The following is a 20,208-nucleotide window of genomic DNA, read 5'->3' on the forward strand; positions in this document are numbered from 1 at the left end:
ACCTTTTTATGTCGATGTCCTGCACTCTCAGTGGCTATATACCATATTTTAATTGTTTATTCACTGTTGAACTCATTATTTGCATGTTTAGGTGTCTTTTAAGCCATACAACAGCATTTGTTGGGTGAGTGTGTGTGTAAGAGAGAGAGGGACAGTGTGTGTTGTGTGTGTTGTGTGTGTTGTGTGTGTAACATGTCAAAAAGCAGGTGTGATCTCAGTATGGGCCCCTGTCTTTTCACAACCTCCATGACCTCGGCTCAGCCTTTTCCTCTCCTCTCATCTTCCCTCCAACTTGTTCTTTCTTCCACTCCACACCATAATGCTCCTGCGGGTGTCTGACCCCCTTTTTCAGGGAGCTCCCCCTTTGCGCCATGCTTCACCAACACACTGTTGCACAGAAACACACTCTCACACACACACGTGTGCACCTCTTGGTTCCTCAATCACACTGATAGCACTGGTTCCAATTCCCTCCCCACTAAGTAGTGCTGCTGCGAAGCCGAATTGAAAAGGTGGAGTCGAGTCTGTGAACCTTGAAAGAGTGCAAAAGAAAGGGGGGGTCAGTGAGTAGAGAGAAGGAAGGGCTTGTGGTGCAGATGTGAAGTTAAATGATGAAAAAGGTGGGACAATGAAGAAAAATGGCTCATGCTTTGTCAAAAGGCACATATGCTCCAGAGAGCTGGAATCATATTTATAAATAAACTACATGTCATATTCACCACAAATCACATGTGCTAATCATCATAAACTACATTTCCTAATGATAAAACACCAGATCCTAATTTTCATACACGACAAGTACTAATCATCATAAACTACATTTCCTAATGATGAAACACCAGGTCCTAATTTTCATACACGACAAGTACTAATCATCATAAACTACATGTTTTTATCATCATAAACCACATGACCTAATCATTTTAAACTACATGTCATGATCAATATAAATTACATGTCCTAATCATCATAAATTATATGCATTAATTATCATAAACCAGCAGTCCTAATCATCATAAACTACATTTCTTAATCATAAAACCACAGGTCTCATCATCATACATCACATGTACTAATCATCATCAACGACATGTCCTAATCATACATTTCCTAATCATCATAAAACATATGTATCAATTATCAATAAACTACAGGTCCTAATCAAATTAATCCATTGTCATCATCATCATTATGAACTACAGGTTCTAATAGTCATTAACTAGAGGTCCTAATCATACATTTCCATAAATAATCATACATCATAAAATATATGTAATAATTATCATGAACTAATTGCCCTAATCATCATTAACTACATGTCTTAATCATCATATACTAATGTCCTAATCATCATAAACTAATGTCCTAATCATCATAAACTAATGTCCTAATCATCATAAACTAATGTCCTAATCATCATAAACTAATGTCCTAATCATCATAAACTAATGTCCTAATCATCATAAACTAATGTCCTAATCATCATAAACTAATGTCCTAATCATCATAAACTAATGTCCTAATCATCATTTATTACAGGTTCTTATCCCACTTACAGAGTGAAAACCATCCTTGAATCTACACAAATTTACAACTGTTTCTATTCACAACAGGGTTCTATTTGTTCTAACACGTTTATCTTTTTTGCATGTTTTTATATACTGAAACTCTCTCTCAGTGATACTAACCTGGTTAAATAAAAGTGTCATCAATGTGTAGTCACTGCTCAACCATATCTTTTCAAGCTCAGACATAGAACACCATTGCATAACTTAAGACTCGTTTAAGACTTAGAATGCAGGTGTGAGTTGTGGTGGCAACTCTACATATCTAGTTGAGCAAATACAACAGATTATTTTTCTATCACCCCAACTCTGTAACAAAGTTAATGCTCATTCAAGCAGTTTCAAGCACTTTTATTTTTCCTCAGTGACCAAGAGAGCAGCAACTCATTGTTTGGCAAGAGAGAAAGAGAGTAGAGAAAGAAAAAGGGGACGCTGACATTTCACCCCTCGCTCTGTTCTTGGGTCTAATTGGTTGTGTTGTTGCTTTAACCTGCTGGTCGGCTGATTGGGTGGAGGTGGAGGGGGTTAATGAGGGCAGCCCCAACCTTCACCAAACTCTTTGTAACTTACAAATTTCCTCACGGAACACGAACGCACCATTGACTCAATAAAATGCAAACATACACATGCTGATAGCATGTACACCCTCACCTCTCCCTAAATGCTCAGCATGATACCCCCCCCACAACACCCCCCACCCCCCCAAAACACTTACTCCCTACCCCCTCCAACCCATTGCATTGTTTCCTGGCTAACAATGGAGGCCCTTCAAGCCTTTTTTTCTTCACCAAAAAAAAAGCTTTTGTTCAAATGAAACACTTTAGTGTCTGGTTAAATTGAGGGGGAGGAGGAATTGGTTGGAAGGGGGTGTTTTTTTGTGGGGGTGACGGAGGTTGGGGGTTGGGGGTTACTGAGTCGTTTTGCTTTTTTTTTTCATAATTAGTGCTCTTCTGTTGCTCCCTAATTAGCCTTTAATGATGAGCTGATAATGTAACCAATTAGTTCATTCGTCAGTCCCGTCAGCTCAACAAGTTGTTTTATTCCCTCTGCATCTCTCCTCTTTCCAGTTCCTGCTCTTGCTCTTCTTCAGGATTCGTGTTCCTTTAATTTCATAATCTTTTAGATTTTTGTCCTTGAATTTTCTTTTTCTTGTTTTTCTTATTCTACTCGTTCTTTGTCTTCATTCCTGTTCTTGTTGGACCCGTTCACTTTCTTTTCCCTCTCATTCTCTTCTTCTTGAGCGATGTTCTTTGTGGTCTTTTTGTTTGTTGCTCTTCTTCTTTTTCTTGCTCTACTTATTCAGTTCAGTCAGTTTTTGTTCTTTTCCCCATCCTTCCCCCCTTCCTACTTCTTCTACACCTTCTTGCAGGATCTGTGGTTCTTGTTAATTATATTAAATTTGTGAAAGCCAGGTCTGATGCAGACGTGTGTTCCAGCTTGTTTTCCGTCAGATACAATCACAGAAAGACAAGCTGCATCTGTTCTGTTTTCTCCTGTCTGATGCTGGACTTGGTGATGCTGGAGAAGAAAGTGCTGGGAAGATTTGGTGCTCATCTTCAGTGATTAAGCTTATTGTCTCTTGGATGAGTAAATGCTCTTTTTAAAGTCTGTCACACTAATCTCTCGCTAGACTTGGCTATCAGGTGTGTCAAAAAAAAAACAAGCATGAAACTAATTATAGTGATTTGTGAAGTTATCTTCATGCATATGTGGAGCTGTCAGCATTGTTGGCAAACATTTAAAGAAAATGTTAACCTTAAACATATTATAAACTTAAAAACTAAAAATGCAGTTTCTTACTTTGAATTTTTTGGGACTAATTGTCACTGGTGTAATTGTGGTATTTCCAAGAATAGCTAAATGCAGATTATCCTACGACACCTAGATATTTTTCATTTGTTGCAATGAGTCTAGCTCAGAAGTAATCATCAGGAGTTTGTGCCAGTTCCTCAGAGCAAAGGCTTTGCTCATAATCTACTCATTAACTAATCCCTACTTATTGAAATTTCACACATTTATAAATGATCATAGGTTCAGCTGTTGTTCACAGGTGTATGAGTTGTACATAACTGTGAAATGGCAAATGGACCACTTACACTTAACTAAAGGTAACTTTCACAAGAGAGAGATAAAAAAAAGGCTGCATTTGAACCCTTTTCTCAGTTGAATAAACTGCATTGGCAACAAATGCAATGAGTTACTTGCCGTTCTATGGAAAATATAAAAGGTAGTTGTTATAAATGCCCTGGCAGGTGTATTACATCAAAGACAAAAACAGGAAATAGCCCTAAGAATGCATTGAAAATTTCTAAATCGTTAAGCCTTCAGATGTCATAAAATTTGACCATTTCTCCATCATTGCATGCATATTTCAGATTCTGCAGATGGTTATGAACTTAGACTTTAATCACTCCGTAATGTTCATGTGTTTTGCAAACATAAGTTGACATAACTCTTTCCCATCGATCCTGCTTGACAGGAAATACAGCCAGCATGTCGGACTGCAGACATACAGACATGAGCCCTTCCATTAATGTTCTGGTGTGTGCCAGTTAACCTAATCCCTTATTTATTTGGAAGTAGCCCAAATATCAATCAATATCGGGCTCTGAGTGTCCACTACCTCCATCCCCTCTACTCCCAAAAAACGGCCCGCTGAAACAGCCCTCTTTATCAGTGCAGTTAGCTGGCTCGCTGCAACCCCTAAAGCTCTTATATAAATAAGATTAGTGTCGCATTTGAGCATCAGGGAATAAGAGGTGTAATATCTGATGGTTTTATATGCAGTATTATTGTTATCCCTTCTTAGTCGGGTTGATACTCCTCTCTCTCTCATTTCACATTTATTCAGTCGCTTATTCTTTCTTTGGGTCTTTTTCTCCAGAATCAGACAGCATTATGAAGGGCTAAGCTGGAATAAAGCAGCCCAGCATCAAATGTTCATATTGTTCTTTTCTGTCTGTCACACAGTCTCTCATCCTCTCTCGTTATCCTAGATGTCCCCCTCCTCATGGGCTCCTTACCCTCTCCCTCTCAAAATACTCGTCTTTCCTTTTCACCTCACTATCATTCCTGTGTAGTGCCGGCTCTCCACCTTGCCTGTTAAATCGTCTGCTGCTCTGTTTGTTATCAATTAAGAACTCTAACTCATATCTAATTGAGGGGCCATGTCCTCGTTCACAGGGGCTGATTCAGCCGCCTCAATCCTGGGAGCCGATTTAGGTTCTTTTGAGGCCATTTTGTTGTCAGCCATTTTCACATTTCCTCCTAACTCTTCTCCTAGGAGGGCAGGCTCCACACTATAATTACCCAATCTGTTCCTATTCATAGTCCTCAATTTCAGCACCTCTCCCTCTCTCATTCTCTTTTACTCTCCCTCACTCTCTTTTCTCAATTCCTGTCTGCTCCCAGTCTCTCCTGGGAACCGGCACCCCCTTCCATTTTTCCCCCTCTGGGGCTACAAAAGCTGGGTTACAATATGGGGGTATTAGGGCCGGGTGCAAGCTCAGCTGGGGGCTGGCTTTAGCCAGCTGAGGGTTATCCATGCTGAGGTCTGAGTCATGGCGGTGATGTCCTGTGATGTCGCTGAGGCGGAAGACTTTCCTTAACACGCTGTAGCCTTTGATGGGCCCGCAGGCCCTGCACTCTCCCCGGGGGAACCTTGCAACCCCGAGCAGCCCCTTGTTGGGTGTCAGAACGTCGACTTGATTCACTTTAATTTCAGTTTAAGAGGTCAAGCATAGCAAGGATTGTAAAAGCCTTGCAATATATACTGTACATTTATTTCTTGCATTTATTTACCCCTTATAAGGGGGGTACAGTTTTTGCTTTTAACTCCAGCGTGTCTCTCTGTCTGCTTTTTAATGCGGTTTTGTCTTTATTTCATCCAAAATTCCGTTCTTGTCATACAATATTCAAATTTCTTACAGAATATACCTTTTTAAACTATACTACTACTACTATAAATTAAATTGATAAAATTAAATTATACTGTTACATACTATTTATACCGTTAGATTATGTAAAGATGTCATGCTAATCAGTATTTTGTGCAGTTTTTGCTGTCAGTATAAAAGGTATACTAATATAGTTTCCATGAAAGTACAATTCTGTAATTTAAACAAATTAGGAGGAAAAATATGCAAATGAGTTTTAACAAAGAGAGAAAATAACTTCTTATAACAGGACAGAAAACCAATTTAATATCACTGTCAAACAAACTTAAGACAAAATCAGTCGAAAATGTAGAGTTTTATGTTATGTCTATTTATCAAAAACAAATGTGCAGAACCTGGGCTGAAACCACTACTTTTAATGCTGAAACAGGAAGATATTTTTAAAGCAGTGAGGTTATTAATGATTTTATGGCAGCCTTGAGTTTTAAGTCAGACACCCTCAGACATCATTTAACAATTTTATCTCTTTTTATGGCCATGTCAGACTCAAACAGAGAGATACAGCGGAAACATGCTGTTTCCAATATTGTCACTGGCTGATATAGTAATATGCTCAGTTGGATGTGTTTCTCTGTAAAGAGAGAATAACAGCGTTTCTGAAAGGTGAACAGTCCCTCATCATCTTCCCTTCCACTTTTGAAATGTGGCAGATAACGTCCTCCCTAGTTCAAAACCAGAGTGTGTGTGTGTGTGTGTGTGTGTGTGTGTGTGTGTGTGTGTGTGTGTGTGTGTGTGTGTGTGTGTGTGTGTGTGTGTGTGTGTGTGTGTGTGTGTGTGTGTGTGTGTGTGTGTGTGTGTGTGTGTGTGTGTGTGTGTGTGTGTGTGTGTGTGTGTGAGAGAGAGAGAGAGAGTGGGTATAGTTCAAAGTGCAAGGAGCACTCAATTTCAAAGTTTTTTGAGGAATCGGCATTTCATACAAACCCACAGTCTTTCTGATGTCGGGCTTCAAACAGCTCATTTTTTTCTGTCATTTCATGTGTTTCTTCCTCCTCCAAAATACCGTCCCCACCCCTCCCAAAAAACCCTATTGTCATCTGAGCCTAGATTCATTTTAGATTAACTTTCACGTTTCTTTCTTTCTTGCATTACCTTCAAAGGACCTCCATTATGTTGCCAGTGATAAGGGCGAGCTGGTGCTAGCGGATGTGGCCAAGAGGAAAGCTAATGAAATCGAGGCCATGACCATTGCAGGCAACGGTAAGAAAATAATCACATGTCCAACCAAAAGGACGGCAAATGTAACTTGTTATTTCTTCTTACATCTGAAACAGGGGGTGGGTGATTGATAACCTCAGCAACTCATGCACTGTGACACACTTTCCTTACATCTAAGACCAGATATTTTCTCTGCCTCCACCTTTATTTAACACACCAAGAAGAATTAAATCGCATCATCTATGACTGAGAAACATTTCGCTAAAATATGTATAATAGGTTGTCTATCAGTTCCATATGTGTTTAAAGTTAGATTACAGTTTTTCCTTACACTATTGGTTAAAAAAAAAATCTCACTCTGCTATGAATAATTCTCAGAAAAAACATAATTTCAACCAAATGAAATACGTTAAATTGTGATTTAATTTGGGAAACTTGCTGCATTAGAAAAGAAATCAGCCAAGACCCAGTTTTTTCTTTGTTTTTTTGTTTTTTTGTTTTTTTTTGTGTTATTTTCAGACTTTGCTGCTGCCCTTTGACAAACACTCCCATCAGCGCATACCAGAGGGGATCAAGCAGAGTTCCTGATTACACACACATTCTCAAAAACACATACACACACATACCCTCACAGAGGCTTCAAAGGCCGACGGGTGAGCAGAAAACATTCAAATTTGCGAGGGAACTAGATGAACATGTCGAATAAGACCTTCATTGGTGTTTAAAACACACCAGAAGGCTGTGCGAGGGTCTTTGTGTGTTAACAGACAGCCAAATGAGGCAAGAGAGGTATTTAACTCCACTGTATAAGGTCAAACCCTCGAGGCTGAGCGTCCTTGTGTGTGGCTGTGAATGAAAATGAGCATTTGTGTAACTGTGAGGCCTGTCTGCATGTATTTTTTCCTTTTTATTCCTAATGTGATGCGTAACATGCGCTCTCCTCCTCATAAGCCTGTTAATTATGTCCTCGATGATTTAGCTCCATCACCTGCAGCGTGTCCTACCCTTGGACAACAGCAGGGCAGAGAAAGAGTAAAGAAGGGACAGAAGAAAGACAGGAAAAGGAGGGATGAAGGCAAAAAAGAGCATGTTAAGGAAGAAAAAATAAACATGACGCAAGAAGACAACAAAAAGTGAATTTTTTTGACAACTTAAAATCTGAAACTCTGCACTTAAATACTAAGTGTGTGTTTGCATACGAGCAAACTCATCCCTTAATCTGTTATCTTCAAAAAAATGTGCAATACTCAATTTTTGTTTTCTTTTTTTTAGCCTGCTGTATTGAAATGTTTCTGTCTAGAGTAGATTATGGCAAGAAATTGCACTTTGTGAGAGAGTGGTATAAACAAGTTAACAAGCAAGCTAACAAACCACTGGTTTCACAGTCAGATTCATCACTGCATATTAAACACATCCATTTCAAGCCATTAAAGTAATATTCAGACAAAATTCATGCAAATGATTGGAAACGGTGCAGAATGTAAAAATATGATAGTTCAAATGTCTTTGTGCAACTTGGTTTTACAATCCGCCAGAACAGACCTTCTAACTTCTCGCTTTGCTTCAGTTATGTTTTCCTTTATTGCAAAATAAGACAGTCAACTATCGTAAATACCATAGAAAATTGTCATAACAAATGAAAAGTTACTACATCTTACTAAATCTTTATGTATTTAAAAAAAACCTTCTTAATCCTACAAATGATGATTTAATTGTAGAGAACCCCTCCTTTTATAAGCAAGTGTTTCATTGGAAAGGAAAAAAAAAGGAGGCATATCTCATGAAGAGCAGAACCTTCTGCATGAAGTATTTTGGAATGAAATATTCAAACTCACCATTATAGGAAACAACGTCACAGTGGCGAACGCTGTTCCAATACATCAAAATGTTAAATAAATAAACACCATGATTAATTCATTAAACTGATTATATTAAAGTCCAGCTATTTGATTTCACATTTAAAAGTCGCTCTCCGGTGTCAACAAGATGCACCTGAGGCACAACTGGACAAAACACAAGTGGCTAAGAAAGCAGACAACATTTAATATGTAGGATGCTCCGATGGTCATGATGCAAACAGGTATGTAGCTTGCATTGTTTTAAACTGGTGCCAAGCAGCTGTAATTCTTTGATTGGAGAATATCAGATGGTAATTGTTAGCTGCCACCCACTGGCTCTGTTCAAGCTGCAAATACTTATCTCGTCACCAGTTGAACGGTTGGTCCAAATCGTCTGTGTAGTCGCTCAACAGAAAAATAGTCGTCAGAGTGCTGCGTTACTGAGCGTGTTTGGAGGGCATTGGCACTGTGTCACAGTCAGCGCTGATGAGCGCTAAGCTGACACCTTTCTTTAAGTGTTTGTTCGTGCGTTTATGCGTGTGTGCATCCATGTGCGTGTTTGTTGTCAAATGGTGGGTCAACATGCACACAAGCAGACAAAGCATGTTAACAGACATAAAAGGGAGGTCGTTAATAATGACTGGCCCGCTTCAAGCTGAGGGCTCCAGTGAACAGGTGTTTCACTTTGCATGCATGCACACACACACACACACACACACACACACACACACACACACACACACACACACACACACACACACACACACACACACACACACACACACACACACACACACACACACACACACACACACACACACACACACAGCCCTTGGCATGGTGCACACACACTCTCACACGTGTATCATTAGCAGGAGCTGAGTACATAGCCAAAAGCAGTTTTTAGTCTTACCACTGAAGGGGCCGAACAACTGCTTTACTAATGTGAACTTAAGTGTTTGATTGAATGTTATTAAATAATAACATTTATTCTCTAATACATATTTTCTTTATGATTATGTCGTGTTTGAATGAAGCAATTGTGTACCACCTAGTACAGTGAACTTGATGCAGTATTTTACTTTTATCTGGCGTCAGCAGCAGCCTCCCAGTCAGAAGGTCGAAGGCCGGTTCTATTCCCACCTGTGTGCTGTTCTCCCTGTGCTTGCAGGGTTGCATCAGGAAGGACATCCAGCGTAAAACATATGCCAAATCTATGTTTATGAAGTCCCGCTGTGGCGACCCCTCCGTCAGTGGAGGGGCACGTCCAAAACAGCATTACTAACTGATAGTAACTGTTACAATAATAGTTAGAAGCCAATATTACAGAAAACAGCGGTAGTCGTCGTGTTGGTTCTTCCACACGGACTGTCATCAGTCACATCCTTTTGTGAAATCTTTTGTTTGAACTCAATAAATGTATCCGTTAACATTAATTTGTTCACAGGATAAGCACAGTCTTCTGAACGCTGTGTTTGTGCACGTGTACTATAAGGGCCCGATTTACTAAAGGTTTGCGTGTGTAAAAACGTGTGCAAACTTGACAGCACCCGCAAACCAAAGTGCCAGCTGATCTACTAACAGCGTAAAAAGAGGACTGCGTCTCTCAAATGCGTAAAATAGCACACGCAATCCATTTAGTACTTTTGCCCTGATGAATAATCAATATGGGGCGTACCCGCCAGAAATCGCTAAATACTGGGAGGGAAAGATGCAAATTGCTCCATTTACCACACGCAATGAGATTTACCAAGCCTGAAAGTTATTGCGGGGATTGTGATTGCGTCTGTATTTAATACGTTCGAAAGGAAGGTGCTAATCTCCACATGCAAAAGGAGAAATATTTTATTTGAATGTTAAATCGAGTATTATTCAGCAAAAGGTTGCCACAGGAGGCACATTCATTTTTTTATTTGTGATAATAAATAAATCACATGTTTTCATGGAGAAAAAAGTGTTTCTCATTGTGCGCCTATACTTGTTCTGCAGTCATACCCCGGTGTTGTGCCGTATGCACCCCTGCCGTGAAAAGCACCCCCTCGTCTGACAAAAATGATATTCTCATTCCGTGTTCTGTTCATGTTCTGTTGTCCATGTTCTGTTTAGCGTCCAGTTTTGTGTTAATGATTCATGTTTAAATGCGCTCATGGATTCGGGTAAAAAAAAAAAAATCGGGTGAATGGTTATTGATGTCATTAATTAATAGCCTGCTTACTGTGTTGTCTTCCATAATATTTGTAAATATATATAATATAAACTCCTAAGTATGTGTTTGTGTGAGTGTGTATATATAAATATATTGAAGTGTCAGTGTGTTGTTTTTTTTCTTGGTCTACTTATCATTGAATATACGAGGGGGTGCTTTTCACGGCAGGGGTGCTGAATACAACAATTTGCCTCTTCCACTAATATCTCTATAACTCCAACTCGTCAAATTTAATTTTGCGCTTGCGACTATACCTATCCTGCTTTCCATCCACTCTCCACGGCGCAAAGTTTGCGCCGCAAACCGTAAGACGCGCAACACCTCATTTAAATACTGCTGTTTGCACCTGTTATCAATTGCGCACGCAATCTTAGTTGATCACCCGCAAAACACACAACAACAGCACGCACAAACTTTTTCAGTGCACACGCAATTTAGTACTCTTTATTTAGGATCTTAGTAAATCGGGCCCTAAGTGTGTAGTTTGGTCTGACCTGAGAAGCAGAGCATTGGGAGAATCACATATACTGACCTTTTGTCATTTGAAACTGTTAAACTTAAAGCTGCCTGTTTTGTTTATGTGGCGTGGACCCTGAAACCTGAAATGAACTTTTTAGGTACCTCTCGTTACTGAGGCAATGTGTTGCATGTAAAGACACATAACACAACATAACACAAAAAACATTTTTACAGTTTTAAGAAAATGTTTTTTGTACTACTATGTCAATACTACTATGTCAGTTACATTTTATAAATACTGAACATAAGAAGTACTTATTAAAAGTACATAAGTACATTATGAGATGCTTGGTTGATTTTGAGGCCTGATTTAGTTTTCCACTTTTTTTTTTTTTTTTTTTACCATATTTCTAACTAACCAGCTTGATTCTTTCTCTTTAATACTGCATGGACACATCTGGAATGTTACCTTCAAACCTGGATCCATACTTACAGAAAATTATTCCAGGGTAATCTTTGCTATGTTTTGATTAAGCAGACATGACACCATCACAGCAACATGACCATCATAATGATGCTTGAAGCATCGACAGCTCACTCCAACATTCATTCTTAACAATGGAGGCCCCTGCTGAGAAAATGTCACAGGTTCACTAGAGAAATGGCACTAAAGAGAGTCATATAAGAGAGTCATATAAGAAGAACATCATACGAATTGTACTCTGTTGAGTTGTTCATTACTTCTACAGATGGCTGCTTGCAGTCTTTCATCCAGTTTTTCCTTTTTTTGCATCACTTGTGCAACACTACTGGTAACAAAAAAAATCAGGAAATTCACAGCCTGCTAAAATGAAAACTGATTGCCTGGTGCACAATTTGGCAGGTGCTGCCTTTCTTAAAGCCAAGAATGACAACCGCAAACTTGATTCTCCTTTTTCACCATTGCACTCTTCTCAGAAATAACATCTTGCATTGCCGTCCTGACAAACAAAGCAGTCTTTATTCAGACTGTTTTTATTTCCCTCTTCAATATTAAGAATCTTTTGATGGCTCAACTCCTCCAAAACATCTAAACCTCTAACATCCTAACACAGCTAACCCACTGTTACTTTACACTCATGTTGCTGTTCTATATTTATTTTGTCATTCAAGTAGACACATTGTGTCATATTCTTCTAAAGTTAATACAGTTTACTAAGGTTTAAATTAAATGTCTATAACATGTTTTCGTAGCCTAGAAATCTAGATGTACTGCTAGATGTGTCTGATCAGGCTAGTGTTTTGCCCAAAGTACCGGTACCTCATAAATACAGTACAGCTGCTCACCCTTCAGTACTCACAGATCACTTTTTAACAACTGATTTTTGTTGAGTGATTGATTCCACTATTTGAAATCTTCCCCGCAGCTTTGCACTTCCATGCAAATATATCTTGGACACAAAGTAAACTCAATTACCCTCTTATAACATGTGAGGGAGTATTTTGAGCTTGGGAGCTCACACCAGTACATACCTACAGTAACTGACTCAAAAATACTTGATTAGTCATTTTATTCTTAAATACCATCATTTTCCTTTTGTACACTTTAACCACTGACAGTTTCCACTCATCCCTCTTTGATGCATATTCTTGCCACGACTCATTCATTGGGCATGTCTAGATTTGGTAAATCATGTACTAGAAACTTGTAACAATTAGCTGGCTGTTTCAAACTATGTTATAATTCCTTTTATAAAGACCCCATGAACTTTATAGCATTATTTTGTATTGGCATCTTTATTTCAAACATCTGAACAAATAAATGAATAAACTAACACACAGAAAAAAAGCAAAACAATGACAGCATTTGCAACAAAACACATGTAAAGCCACTAAATTAGAAAAATAAATAATATAATTAATAACATAATATCAAACAATTCATAAAAAAAACAATTCAAACAAGGGTGCATTAAGAAGTTCCTCAATCAATATACATTTATACCCAGCTTCCTTTATATAAATTATTTGTCATAGTAGTTATTACTTGAACTAATATATATATTTGCAGCTTTTAGTGCTATGCTGATGCATTTAATAACAAGTGTGAAATCAGAATGTCCAAATTCAGATTTAAAAAAATAAATACAAAAAATTGGTTAAAAAAGAACATCGATATGATCAAGATCTCTCAATTAAATTCATTATATTATTGCTGATAAGGATTTCCTGTACATAGCTAAGCAAAAAAATATCATCAAAGATTTAGATTTCCCATTTCTAATATGGAGGGAAGACTACATGGTTTGAAGTTAAAATTGGATGCTGATAAAGATGGGCAGGCTAGATGATGATGTAATTATTACCCTGAAAATCTGAATGCCTCACTGAATAGTATAGTTGTTTTCTTTCTTTCCTCTCCCTCTGTCTGTCTGTCTGTCTGTCTGTCTGCCTGTCTGTCTTTGTGTCTACAAGGTTTTTTTCTTTTTTGTCAGTGTAACAGGTTGTCATCCTTAATCAGATTGTGTTTTTAACTTAGTAAAATCATTATCCTTCGAGGAAAGTTTGAACAAGCAATAAGCTTGTTTTTTTGTAGGTTTATTTCAGTCATTTATTCTTTAAAGCCCCTACCTTTATGTTCCTTTGGCCATTTTACAATACTCAGCGATCAAAGAACATCTTTATAGGCTTAAACACTTCACTGAGAACACGCGCAGAGGTTATACAGAGCTTGAGTTGCTTTTGCATATCATATACAATTCTTTCTTATCTGCTCTGAAGCCAAGTGAAGGAGTTGGCACATCCATCCCGTAAGTCAGTGTGGGGGTATCCACAATGTACTTTGGAGGTGTGCATGTTGGCTTCCGTTACAGTCCAACATAACACGCCTTCAAAAGACATTTACATTTATCTTTGTAGAAGTATAATTCCATCTTAAATCTGAAGAAAAGGAGGGCCAATAGGTTCAAGATGGAGCTCTGAATAGCTCATTTGGATTCACAAGAGCATGTACAGTAGAAGTTATTGAAGCATCTGGATGTGGAGATTTTCCAAGAGTGTTCAAGGGTAGAACCACAGAGATGAATGGATAACGTGTTTAAACGGACAGTTTAACATCATTATACCACTAAACGCAGCCTCTCAGCTGCTCTTCTAGAGCAGGGGGTGAATGCTCCTGGGTAGGGGAACATTTATCATTGCAATGTCCTGCTTATACTCTTCATCTTTGGGAAGGCAAATACATGGAATAGAGAGATTTTTAGTTAGTTTAGTCAGTTTTTACACACTGCGGTGAATATTATTGGACACATGTGTGTCCACTTGTTCCCAGGCTAATTGCTAAGTAAGGCAGCTGCTGGATGTACCTTATAAATGTGGTCTCAGTCTTCTGCGTCAACTGACAAAAGAATAAATAACCTCTCATTGTAGATTTGAGGGCTTTAGTTTTGGTCTTTTAATATTGTATTTTTACTTGTTTTTGTTTTCTTCTTTTTTTTTTTTTTTTTACTTGTCCAGATGTTAGAATATCCAGCTATCTGTAGCTATTTGTCATGATGTAACATGGTTTCCTTTTTTATATTGATGAACATTTTCACAAAGTCAGCAATTTATAGTAAATGTTGAATGTTTTAATTCACAAATGGTTATTCAATGTTTTCTAGTTTTTAAGAAACAATGGGTTTACATGAGCAGATTTAATTTTCCTAGGACACTGTTGGGTTTTAAAAGTCTTGCTTCTTTTTCAAAAGGCCTTGGGGCTCAGACTAATAGTTGACAATGTTTTGCTGGTTTGCATGTGAGTTATAACCTCAGGCTTGAACTGTACACCTGCTTCAACTAGAATAACCTGACTGGTAGGACAGAAAATAGACTTTTCATCAGGAACAGTTAAAAACAGCTAATCTAGGACATTACCACCCTGCCTCTTTTCATTTTGCTTTAAAAAGAAAATAAATCATGGAAGTGAGCTGATTTCCATTTAAAAGAAGAAACACTGGAGATAACATGTCTCTCCCTGTTGTTTGGATGGTATGTCACATATTTTCTTTAAAAAAAAAAAGCTTAAAAGGCAAATGGAGTGGATGTCGCTGTTAGACTTGGGTGAGGACGCCATATTCCCGCATCTTCATGTTTATGTGCCTCTATTGTAAATCCCAATAAACAGAGACTCTGCTGTCGCTTGTACGCACACATAGATGCACAATGAAGAACACGGATCTCAGCTTAGAAATGGTCTTTTCATAACGCCTTTGGAAATCGCTTATAGTTGTCTGGCAGACAAGTGTGCTGATTTGGATTGATACGTCGCTGGGACAGACAGAGTGGCAAACAAGTGCGAAGGAAGGCCTCTTTCTCTTCCTCTCTATCTCCTTATTCTCTCGAGTGCCAAGAGGAGAAGCCGACTTGGTTTGCTGATCGTCGTGTCTCCCCCTCACAAAGGCTGATGTGACTGCAGGGCCTTTCAACGGGCAGAGATGGGAGCTTTATCTGAAGATCCACTTCTCCACCTCCTCACTGCCTTTCTATCTTTTCTTTAGCGTTATGTTGAAAGCCTGTTAGCTCCGGTGTGCGTTGCAGGAAAGCAGCGTTTGTTTCGTATCCCTCCTCAGCCCTCTTGGCTTCTTTGTTTGCATATCCTCCTTTACTGTTTGATTTGTTGTCTTAATTTTTCCTGGCTGTTACTCACTCTAACATACATATATGAGTTGTATTTACATATATATGTGTATGTATGTATGTATATATATATATATATATATATATATATATATATATATATATATATATATATGTCTGTATGTATATAGGTATATAAATATATATATGTGTTTGTGTGTTTTTCGTCTAAGAGGACCTTCTGGGGGGAAACCGTGGTGTGTGTGGTTCCGTCTGCAGTGACAGACAGACGGAGAGGAACCAAAGTGCATCCGGCCCTTCACATTCAGACAAGTTCACACCACGGTGAGTTATAAGTACAGCGTGATCACATGTTCGTACCTGCTTGTGTCGGTCAGATGCTGAACCTCTTTGTGTAAGATTGATACATGTTACTGTTTCATTGTTTCCTTCATTGTGATACTGTCCATTACTTTAAACTTTTGATAACTTCAGATCTGGCAAGAGGATACATCTCCTACAGTGGCATGCAAAAACTTTGGACCACACTGGTCCAGATGCCCCTTTTAACTATGAATTAAACAGAAGATGAATTGAACTCGAGAAGATTAAGTTCTGCATTCCAAGTGATTTGATCTCTTGTGTTTTTTTCCAAGGCCTTACAACTCAACGTTCTTGGAAACAGCTTGTCACTGCTCGTTAAAGCGTTTATGTAATGGCGTTTAACCAGTCACTTAAGAATCATGGAGGTCAAACTCGTAAAATTCTCAGGGAGAAATCCTCATTTGATTGGCAAAGATAATACCCAAACTCCTGTTTTACTGCAAAAGAGATTCAGTCAAGATTCGGGTGCAATCACACCTACTCAAATGTGATTTGGGTGAAAAAATCATTTTAGAAAAACCTTTTACCGTCTTTACCATACAATTAATGAGAGCAAAGGCAAGTTTATGTTTTGGAACAGTTAGACAGGCATGTTACATTTCTGCAATGTTGTTTCAATATTTTGCAGTTATTGTTTTTGTCATGTGCATTCCCACAGGGTTGGGGGTTGCATATGTCTGCATTTATGCACAGCTTAGCAAGATAAATCAATCTTTTGCTGCTTGATGTTTTGATACACACCTGGACAAGCCTCCCCTGCCCTGTCGTGGTACATGTCGCTGACAAGAGCTGCCGTCACTTCTGTTCTGACCCGTCTGTACCCTGCTTCTATCAACTCTTCTCTTCAATACGGTTTATAAACAAATACAAATGAAGCGTGCTGAAACACATTTGGTGCATATGCATGCCTTTTCAGAAGTCTGTCGCTTTCAGATAAATGTTTGACACAAGACAATTGTAGTTATGAATGTGAACGGTCTGATCAGATCTTCTTTGTTTCAGAACTGTCCCGTTTGGTTTGTAGTGTGAACATAGTGGGAAGCACCTCAGGTTTTGGCTGTTTTACTCAAATAGATGCAAATGGAAAATTCCTAGCACAAATTTTTGCTTCTTAGCGGGGTTTGTTTTTGTTTTGTTTTGTTTTATATTTGGAACTCTTGAGAAAATAGCCTTCATATTCAGCATCTGAGGGAAATCAGCTGTCAAACGTAGTGCAGTTGGCATTTCTTTTAGCCGCTGAAACCACTAAGAAATTAACCAGAGTGATGTATTTGTGGCTCTCACAGATATTTTAGCTTGAACGTTTTTGGAGCAGAGCTGCAGATTCAGGTGACAATTTTCTATATGAGCATTGTGATTTCACACATCATTATTTAAAATAACTATTGATTTTGTGCAAACAAAGTATTTAGTTCCACTAACTACAAATGAAGCCTCTAGACATATTTTCTAGCTGAGGCCTCAGTGTTGCTTCCAGTCACACATCCTCTCCCACAGCAGTTCACCATTGTCTGCATATGAGATGTATGAGAGCATTTGTGGCCGAATGACCAGGCTGCTGCCCGTAAGCTTCCCCTCCCTGTGACTCTTCAAATGTCAATGCCACATCAGTTCTGGGTCTTACGCTCCTAACAGTCCCAGTGTCAGACCCACAGCCAGATTTATAACACCACGAGAGTCCTCTTTCCGCCTCAAGAGTACTGACCCAACTCACTGTTTCAGCGTGATTGTTTAACACAATCATCAACATGAATGACGTGTTGAAACAGTGTGACTGAAGACACACTGAAGCCGTCTGCTTTGCAGTCACACAACTACAGTAATCCATGTCTCTATTATTGTTAGGGGATATTGGGAGGTGTGTGTGTGTGTGTGTGTGTTGGGGGGTGAGGGGGGGATTCCTTGTCATACCCCAAATAACATATTGGAGTATTTATATGGGATTTGTGTACATTAGATAAAAAAGGCGCTCTTGTTCTTTTCATCCTCATAGGCTTTTCATGGCTGTTTGACTGTAACACTGATGACTCTTTGCACACCCAACCTCTAACCCCTTCTACTCTGCGTTTCTCTAAGCCCCCTCCATCCATCCCAAATCCCTTCCAATCGGCCAATTTAAACAAGCTGGGTCGGGCGGGGGGGGTGGACACCAGAGAGAGAGAGAGAGAGAGGGAAGCTGTGTCCTAAGCTCTTTTTAAAAACAGTAAAAAGAATAAGAAGAGGGAAAAAAAGAGAGCGGTAAAGAGGGTTAGGGCAATTTGGCAGCCAAAAGCCTGGTCGTACTACCCGAGGTCTTCTCCCGTACCGCTGACGCAAGCTAAGAAAGCAGATCCTCAAACCTCCCCAAAGATAATGGCCATGGAGAAGAAAAAACAAAGCCCCTGCTTTTTTCTTATTTAACCCCCCCCCTCTTCTTTTATACCGATTTTTCGTATTGAACCCCTCTCTTCTTTTTGTAATCTGGTCTCCGATGAAGTTTCATTGTTTCTCATGTGGAGCCAGTGGCAGCTAAGCTGAGATGGAGTAGGGGAGGCATTTTAACGCGGGCGTTTTCCCGTTTGGCTCACTGAGAAAAGAGCAGAGAAGGAGAGGGAGGCGAGCACAATGGCAGTTTGGGGGCTCTTTGCAGATTCCCACATTCTCTAAATCCGACTCTGTGTGCGGAGTAGTGAGAGACAACGAGACGGAAATCTGGGAAGCATCCCAACATTCCTTTGATGGCTGTTGGCCTGTCTTGCTCATCACGTACTCCTTTGTCAGTGGAGAAAGAAAAATGGAAGTGATTTTCATTTCTCCTTAGTGGAGGCCAAAATTAATGTGATGCTTGGAACCAACACGGCGACGTTTTATATTTGACAGTTTAATTTTCAGTTTTTATGGATTTGTTTTGCATTTGCATGAACAGGAAACGGTGAAGTTTCTTCCTGCATTCGGTGGTGTGAGGGCAATTTATTAAACCCAAAACTCACAGTCCAGACACGTTTCTGCATCAGTTGAAACCCTTCATCTGTCAGTGATGCAGAATTATAGGTGACAAGTACACAAGCTGTAAAGAGATGAAAACGTTGATTAAAAAAACTAACACTGGTGTGTAAAACAACCAACACCTACTGGTCCATCAATCATAGCACATGAGTGTTGAATAAATAGTTTCCAATTAAAGTTATGTACATACAGATAAATGTTGATAGTTGTAGCCGAGATGAAAAAGCTCCATCATGTTTCCATCTTTTACTTAGTAATGTACTGACAGATAAATATGAACTTGGCGTCATTAAGATGGTCTTTATGACATTTAAAACAAGATGGATTTGTTTTATTTCAAGTAGAACATTATTATTCACACTTGTAGGGCTTACTAACGGGCGTAAGACTTTTTTTGGTGAAATGTACCAGTTATCTTCATGTTTTTTTAAAGAATCCTTGGAGAAAGGATGCACCTTGAAGGGAGGTTATTGCTCAGATATGACATTTCCAAAGTGAACTAATCCACTGCTGGTGGACTAAAAAAAGGAATCTAAAAACAAAACAATTATCTGTAAAGTTTTTAGTTTTTCATATTCCAGAGGAGCTGGCTCTGGCAGCCTCTCCAAGGAAAAGGTGGGGGATTGAGACACTTTTCTGGACCTTCAGCTGCACCTGAAGGTCCAGGATTTACCAGTTATTAAGTGAGCACTTTTTTATGCTGGTCATCGTGTTGGATGTCAGAGATGATCAGACGTCCCACACTGAACCAGTGACAGGCTGTTTTGGAGGATGTGTAGATTCTGATCAAACATGGCAGCTTAAGGATGTGCTGCTCATGTCAGAGGGGACCAGCGCAGGTCTCCTGCCATCCAGTTCATGATTGTGGGGTTTAATCTGTGTTTTCTGGATGAATTTCCAACAGGTGTCACTCTTCTTTCTTTCTACACAGCGCTGATGGAAGGACCAATCAGAGGATAGCTCAGGCAGAGCCCATACATGTGACCGTCAGTCCGGATGTTTTCAGGAACCTCAAACAAACAGGTGTGTTGCTGGATGGATGATGTTGAACATTAACTATTATG

At 39.1% G+C, this 20,208-nt stretch overlaps 1 protein-coding gene across 1 annotated transcript in view; it reads left to right on the top strand.

The window, feature by feature from the left end:
• Positions 1-20,208, top strand: part of wdpcp (WD repeat containing planar cell polarity effector) — an 87,679-nt gene that overhangs the window by 62,837 nt on the left and 4,634 nt on the right. Inside the window, exons 15-17 of the mRNA XM_061745002.1 lie at positions 6,619-6,718; positions 16,009-16,120; positions 20,076-20,167. Of these exons, the coding sequence (XP_061600986.1) occupies positions 6,619-6,718; positions 16,009-16,120; positions 20,076-20,167 (304 nt within the window). The remainder of the gene's footprint in view (positions 1-6,618; positions 6,719-16,008; positions 16,121-20,075; positions 20,168-20,208) is intronic.

This window comes from Cololabis saira, chromosome 17 (genome assembly GCF_033807715.1).
Source record: "Cololabis saira isolate AMF1-May2022 chromosome 17, fColSai1.1, whole genome shotgun sequence".
In the NCBI taxonomy this organism is placed as follows: Eukaryota; Metazoa; Chordata; class Actinopteri; order Beloniformes; family Belonidae; genus Cololabis; species Cololabis saira.